The 7,752-nt window shown below is 36.6% G+C and overlaps 1 protein-coding gene across 1 annotated transcript; it reads left to right on the top strand.

The window, feature by feature from the left end:
• Positions 1–914: 914 nt before the first annotated feature.
• LOC120138868 (WD repeat-containing protein 48-like) lies at positions 915–7,472 on the top strand (the record flags this gene model as incomplete). Its single annotated transcript, XM_039154263.1, has 10 exons — positions 915–1,019; positions 1,596–1,705; positions 2,494–2,652; positions 3,055–3,120; positions 3,207–3,296; positions 3,473–3,778; positions 3,937–4,034; positions 4,333–4,368; positions 4,474–4,594; positions 7,290–7,472. Coding segments are annotated over exons 2-10 (1,158 nt in total), but the record flags the coding sequence as incomplete, so codon positions are not given.
• Positions 7,473–7,752: the final 280 nt, after the last annotated feature.

The following is a 7,752-nucleotide window of genomic DNA, read 5'->3' as shown; positions in this document are numbered from 1 at the left end:
GTCATTGAAAGATTAACGGTGATGCTGACGTGTCATCATAATATAATACCACATTGTCATTGAAAAAAAAATATCACGTCAACAGTTCTGTTAATTTTTTAACTGTAGGTGACCAAAATAAAATCAAAACTAAACGTTAGGTATGATTTTGAAAAAAAAAATAGTTGGGTGACCAAAGTAGAACAAAAGTGATAGTTGGATACTAAACATGTAGTTTACCCCAGTGGCGGATCTAGAAATATTTTTTTAGGATGAGCACACATATGTTAACAACATAAAATTTTTAAACGGGATGGAAACAAATAAAATTTTAGGGAGGGCATCATTAGTAAAATAAGTAATTAATCGAAGAAATTCATATTTCTGGGTGGGCACGTGATTCCGCCACTGGTTTACCCTAAAACATATAATTCAAAATATAAGAAATGGGTAAACTACACATGTGATCCCATATGTTTTGATCCATCCTATTCCGATCAACGATTCGAAAAAGAAAGAGTAATTTTGGTTCTTGCATATGTAACGCTCAAACTCGAAACCTCAAAAAATAATAATGATTTTGTAACCATTAAGAGCGCTCAATTTGTGATGTGTTTGATATTATTTGATTAATGTAGATTTGCCTACTTTAATAAATTAAATTACAAAAAAAATACTAGTATTTAATAATTAACTAATAAATCAATTTATTTCCTTAAGTCATTTATGTTCCCACTTCTAATTTAAACGACGTCGTGGATCCAGGGTTTTTTTTAACTAGACCAATAAGCCTCTATCATCCCTCAACTTTTCCGTTTTCACTTTCCTGTTCAGTATTTTCCTGAGAGAGTTTTTATTTATCGATTTTATTAATCACCATTTCTTCCCCAATTATTTAAATCTCTTCATTATCTTCCCTTAGCGAAGAAAATAAAAAAGTTGAAACAAATATATTAATATAAATTTACAGGGTTTGATTTCATCGCTTTTTCAACAATTCATTCCTATCGCTGTTCGATTCTTCTTGGAAGATTGTCCCGGTAAGTCCAAAGTCTCTCCCCACTTCGTTTCTCATCGATAATTTGTTTTAATTTATTGAGTTTTTATTTGGCGAAATTTTGGATATAATTTTTTTTTGCGGCAAATGTTTTGAATATGTATAATTTTTTTATTGTTTTTGTTATTGATTGTCTAGTTTGGTAATATTGGACGGTTATGGTTTGCATTTCGGTGAGCTCGTCCATTTTTCAGCAATTATGACCTTTAATGAATATGAATGAGAAATATGTTTTAATTGCGATGGATGCGGTTGTAGTCATTTTTAAAATGTTAATTTGGATTTAATTGAGAGTTTTGTGTTTTGATTGTATTTTTTTCTGTTGAATCATGTGTAAGGATTTCTATTATATATTTTAAAATACTAATTATCTGTTCAAGATAGATGGGTTTGATCTGTTTTGGCTTGGTGCATATCATTTGTTTTATCCTTTTCTTAAGTTATATTTAGTTGCAGAATGTAGATTACTTTTAATATAGTGTGGTGATATTAAAGTGTATAGAAGCAATGAGAAATAGTAGTGGTAAAGTTATCAAATTTCACTCGACTGGTTATGTAGGGGTTACTGCAATGCTCCGAGTGGACAGTGCAGGGAACAATAACAATTCTAACCGCCCACGTAAAGAAAAGAGGCTGACATATGTATTGAATGACACTGCTGACACAAAGGTGATGTTGTTTATGTCGTTGTTGTTATTTTTTTCCTTCTTTAATTCTTTCATTGCTTTCCCACTTCATTTTTCCTCTTTCAAGTTTATGAGTCATCTTCCTTCATATGTATTTGTCAATCATGTGTAGTTTTCATGTTCAGATGTTATTAGGAATCTAATTTATCTGTGTTTTTCATTCTAATGTGCCACATTTTAGATTATTAGTGTTTTGCCTTTACTTATCCTTTTATGCAATCATATTTTAGTTAAAATATAAATTGTAGAAGCTTGTATTTGGTTTTATTTTATTTTTTCTTATGTGGGGGATTTCTAGTTGATGAACAATTCACAGAATAACCATTTGAACATATTTGCATTTGTGCTTGTATCCTTGTGTAGATTTGTAATACCATGCTATATATATATATTAATTAGGTTCGTTGAGACTGCTTGTTATATATTTGCTAAGTTGATAAACTTGGCACATCTGAAATCTACTTTGGTTGGAACTTCTTAATTTCCTTCTCCAAGGTAATGTTGTGCTAATTTCATTGTTGAATGCTATTTATCCTTTAGGAGTTTTGCTATACTGAACTAAAATGGAAATGATGGCTTGCGTTAATTCATTCTATTATCCACACATTCATCATTAATTTAAGACCATGTTTGCAATCAAATTTGATTATGCTGCTAATCCTTTTCTTTATACTATAAAAAATTGTCATGATCTTGAACTTTAGTAGAGAGTTTTATAATTTAATTTTAGGTATAGGCATTAGGCATTGATGTTTCTCTGTTGTTTTGCAGCATTGTGCTGGCATAAATTGTTTGGCTGTGCACAAGTCATCTGCCTCTGATGGGTCTGACTATCTTTTCACTGGAAGCCGCGATGGCACACTTAAGAAATGGGCACTTGGTGAAAACACTGCCACATGCTCTGCTACATTTGAGTCTCATGTTGATTGGGTAACTTTTTGCTGTTCATGATAATCTACTATTAGCTAATTAGCCTGACCTTCATACTTTAGCCAATATTTTTTATTGCTAATTTGTGGTTTGGAGGGGTGGACTTTTAATTTATTTTCTAATTTGGTCCACTAGAATGACATTATCCCTGATGTGATATCAAATTTGAATCGTTGCTTATTAACCAACCAAGCAACCAGCTCACCAGAAGCAAAATCTAGAGCAAGTATTGTACTTTGCAATTCAATTACATCAGTTTTCAATTTGAATGTTTAGAGCCCTTTATCTGCTTTTTTTTTTGGTCCAGTTTGTGGAACTCGCCATTGAAATACATATAAAATATGTGATATATGTAACCGTGTAAGTTATGATTGAGAACAATGTTATTTCCTTGTTTTGCAGGTAAATGATACTGTTATTGCTGGTGACAGTACACTTGTTTCCTGCTCGTCAGACACAACATTGAAGGTTTCTTTTTAATTAACGTGTTATCAGTGTTGTATTGACTATGCCAGTTAAGTATTGACATTTTCTCTCTCGTTGAGAAACACCAGACATGGAATTGCTCATCTGATGGAACATGCACCAGGACATTTCGTCAACACTCTGACTATGTTACATGTCTAGCCGCTGCTGATAAAAATGTAATTTCTGTCAGAATTATCAATTGATTTTATTTGCTGAAGGCATTAAAGGTCATGCAGTGCAATATTTCAATTTAGCTTTCATGTTTAGTTTGGCAGCATAATTATACTTCAAGTTATGGTGTTTATTACTATGGAATTCACTTTCTGATTCTTTTTATTGTTGTACATTTTAGGCCAATATAGTTACCTCTGGGGGTCTTGGTGGTGAGGTTTTTGTGTGGGATATTGAAGCTGCAGTTACTACAACATCTAAGTCCAATGATGTAGTGGGCAATGATTGTTCCAATGGTATCAATGGTTCGACAAATTCATTTCAAGTGTCAAATTTACGAACAATTAGCTCGAGTAACAGCATTAAAACACACACATCTCAGTGTCATGGATACGTCCCTATTGCTGCCAAAGGCCATAAAGAGTCGGTTTATGCATTGGCAATGAATGATAGTGGATCCCTTCTTGTCTCTGGTGGAACTGAGAAGGTAGTTTTTGCTTCTTGATTAAATTTTATGATAATGACATTTTTCTCCCCGAACGACTTCTTGCTAGAGATGACCTTATCTTTACCTCTGTTGGTCATTTGATTTATTTAACAAATTTTCAGTAGCTATTTTTTGTTTCCTGACTCATTTTCTTATAGGTTGTGCGAGTTTGCGATCCAAGAACTGGTTCAAAGAATATGAAATTAAGAGGGCACACAGATAACATTAGGGCTTTGCTTCTGGATTCTACCGGCAGGTTAGTACAATGAGTTCTACTTAATAATCTTTAGATCTTAGTGAAAAATAATATCAGCTTGATGTTAGGTGTAGGCATTATTGTTATGGAGCTTTAATAACCATTATTACATGCATATGTTAAACCTGATTCTTCTCTCTTGCAACCGCTGAATGCAACTTTGGCTATGAAATATATAGGTTGGTTGATTGCTGATGGGTTCTTCCCTTGATTGACTGCTATTGGATTTTGTTTTTTGATTTTATTTTTCACTGTGGCTATTTTGTGAGTGAAGTTTTTGACAGAAATTTTATTTCAGATATTGTTTGTCAGGGTCCTCTGATTCTATGATCAGGTACATGATCTGTGCGTACATTTTTCTGTTGCATTACCAGAAGCTATTTTCAACCATAAAGAATTTTAGACCTTTCTTTTAAATGCTCTTAATTTTATTTTGCAGGCTATGGGATCTCGGTCAGCAACATTGTGTGCATTCATACGCTGTGCACACAGATTCTGTTTGGGCACTTGCAAGCACCCCAACATTTAGTCATGTTTATAGTGGTGGTAGAGATCTTTCTGTAAGTACATATTCATACAAACAATTTATTCAGCTTACTTATCAGTTTTGCAATGTTTTGATGTAAAATTGAACAAGATATTTCATGCTGATCTAGGACAATGAAGTATTGGAAATTATTGAACGTGAATTGATTTAATAAAGAATTTTGAGAGCAATCCTGGGTTGCGCTGCTACTTTACCAGTACTTGTGAATAGTAAAGTAAGGGTTACTGATTTAATTTTATGATGAATTTATAAGGGTGGGATTGGGGTATGTTGGAAGTATTCAAACTTTATTTGAAGTGGAAGCCAAAGTCGGAAATTAGAGGTTAAGGAAGAAGAATAGGTGATTTAGGCTTCACACCTATTATTCCTTAAATCTTTGCACCGGGACAAGGATTGGCACTACAGTTACTTAGGATTTGGTAAAGCTGTCGTCTAGTACTTGCGATAGGTCATGCTCGTTCATTGAGTTCTAGTAACAATATTCCCAAAGGTCATGGGGTCCAAGGGTAGGGAACTTCCTAAACTGACTTCAGCAACCCATGACCAACGAATAGAAATCTAATAACAGACAACAAACCTAAGTAAACATGATTTCTAGTGTAATATCCTTCAAATTCCAGTAGGTTTTGAAACAACCATTTTACGTTTGGCATATTAAAATGAAGGAAAAAGAGAATAAAACTCTTCAACTTTAATTCAATGTAACTTAATGTCAAGTCTTGATCATTTCTATTCTAGCACAAATAGCCTTTTGAATGATTCTCGCATCAAATAAAGTCCATATTTTCGTAATTTATGTAATCTTCACAAATCTTAACATCCTTTTCTGTTTTTTGATAGAAGTTGGAGGTCTCATTAAAAACTCCCTTCGTATTCTTCCACATACTTAGAAGTATGTTGAAGAACAAGGAAGGGAGAAAAGAGTGCCTCATATTTTATTAAATATAATACTAAGTACATGAGGTAACACCAAACCCACATGCGGGAATAAACACCAATACAACCCATATCACCTAGAAATCTTACATCGTCAACCAAAAAGCCCCTAAATCACCTCAAGATGTAAGATAACATAACAAAAACCAAACAATTACAACCACAAACTTAAAACGCCTCTGAATACAGCAGCCGAACAATCACAACCCAATTGGAGGATCAAGTTCTAAAGAAATCGCAATCTTCAGGAACCCAAGAATTAGGTTTGAAGGAAGGATCAACTTCATGCACCAAGATTTTGAATAAATGATCCCCGACCTTCAACTCCAACAACTCATTAATTCTCACTTGAGCGTTTGTGAGTATTTGGATTTTAGCCCGATCAAAAGACGAAGGGAACTCACAACTGTTATCGATTGCTATTAACTTGCCCCACTTAGTAGCTATGTTTTTGAAAGTATCCCAATTCCAAGCGTGAAAAGGAATACCTTCGCAAACTAGCCAAACGCGCCGGCTCTCACCACAAGGCTCTCAGACCAAGTTTCCACTCTGGAAAACCATTCTGCAAGAGTTTCTAACTTTTCATCCTTCACGCATCTCAACGAATTAGAATCTTCAAAAACCATTAGAACTACATTTCCAGCAGCTCATAAGCGTGAAACCCGCTAGTCCTTTGGCTTGTATTTGGTTAGCAAGATTACCAATCTTGATAAAGTTCTTGCACCACCCCACAAGACAGTTAGACAACACATGAAGTTTATCTGCGTCCACAACACCCTCAACTTCACAGTGTTTAATCGTCGGAAAAACTTCCAGCCCGACTTATGAACAACTTTCGAGGACTTTCGCCAGTAAGACTGTCGGGGTTTATGTTTAGCCAAAGAGACTCTAATTTTGTTGCCGTAAATACGATAACCATTCATCTTAGAAATCGATGTCTTTGCTTCTTCAATTGTAGCAAAGCGAATAAACCCAAAACGAACCCATTCGAGTTTTTTTTTTGGGAATGAAGGCATCAATAACTTGATGTGAGCCAAATATGGATCCAAGTTTCTTCCAATGGATCTTCTCTGGAAGGTTTTCGATAAAATCGTGTAACACTCCTTTCTGGACCCATTGCGAAAATCTGGTTGGCCTTCTTTCGACCGATTATAAACCCATTTCTTCTTCTTCCCACCACTTCGGAAAATTTTGCATCGGAATACCCTTTCGAATATTTCCTTGGCACCACCATGATCAACATTAGCGACAGGAAGCGTTGGTGTTGCGTGAACAAAAGACAGCTTTCCGTTCCTATGTTTCCCTTCTTGTGAGCATTTCTTCAAAGGACTGGATGATAGTGGACTTTCACCCGACCTCGCCGAAACTGATCCCGAAATTTGTTGATTTTGGGTTGAAGGAGAGTGTCTGTAAGTGGTGCCGTCGGACTCAACTATCCAACCCGCCTCACGTGCCAAGGCTGCCAAAACATCGTTCTTAGCAGCATTCGGTGGAATAGAGAAGTTACCAAACTGTCTCAATCCGGCCAACAAGCGTCTGGTAAAAAACTCTTCTTTGCGGTTTCCGTAACCTTGTCCTCTCCTTTTTCATTCTCAATTTTACGATTGTCCTTACCGGAGTAAGATGAAGAGGCAGCACCAGCGGATCCAGATTTCTTGAGAAGACTGCCTCGTGGAACTGCATTTTCCTTCATTTTAAATCATTAACCCGCTTATTCAACTCTGCCACTAATGCTTTAAGAGCCTTCACTTTCGCTTCTAATTCCTTGGCAGACTCCAGGGGAAATCACCAGCTGCAACACGGCAGCCTGGTTCAAGCGGGAGATGAGAACTCCTAGACGAAGAAGGAGGAACAATAGGAGGCCTCGGAGGAAGCAGCCACCGCACCAGCTGAGTCAAACCCTCGAAGTTGGCTGGGTTGAGACTGGGTTGGGGTTCCATGGTGAATACTCAGCTGTACACCACTGCTCGACACAAGAGAAGACGGGATTAGGTCACGTTTAGGCACTGCGCTGGGTTGAGTGGCGGAGGCGAACTCGGACGGGAGGCTTCGAAAATCTGCAGAGGGCGAGTGTAGATCTGCGACTAAAGACAGCGTTTTTCGCAAATGCAAGTCCAGATCTGTATTCACCGTGAGCAGACGACCATCCTAGGAAAAAGCGGCGTCAAACGGTGGTCAGAGTGTGGCGGTGGACGGCTGACGGCGGCGTCAGGCGGCGGGCGGCGGCAGCGGCCA

Source organism: Hibiscus syriacus, unplaced genomic scaffold (assembly GCF_006381635.1).
Source record: "Hibiscus syriacus cultivar Baekdansim isolate YM2019G1 unplaced genomic scaffold, ASM638163v2 tig00110711_pilon, whole genome shotgun sequence".
Classification (NCBI taxonomy): Eukaryota; Viridiplantae; Streptophyta; class Magnoliopsida; order Malvales; family Malvaceae; genus Hibiscus; species Hibiscus syriacus.
This window is presented reverse-complemented; position numbering and strand designations above follow the sequence as displayed.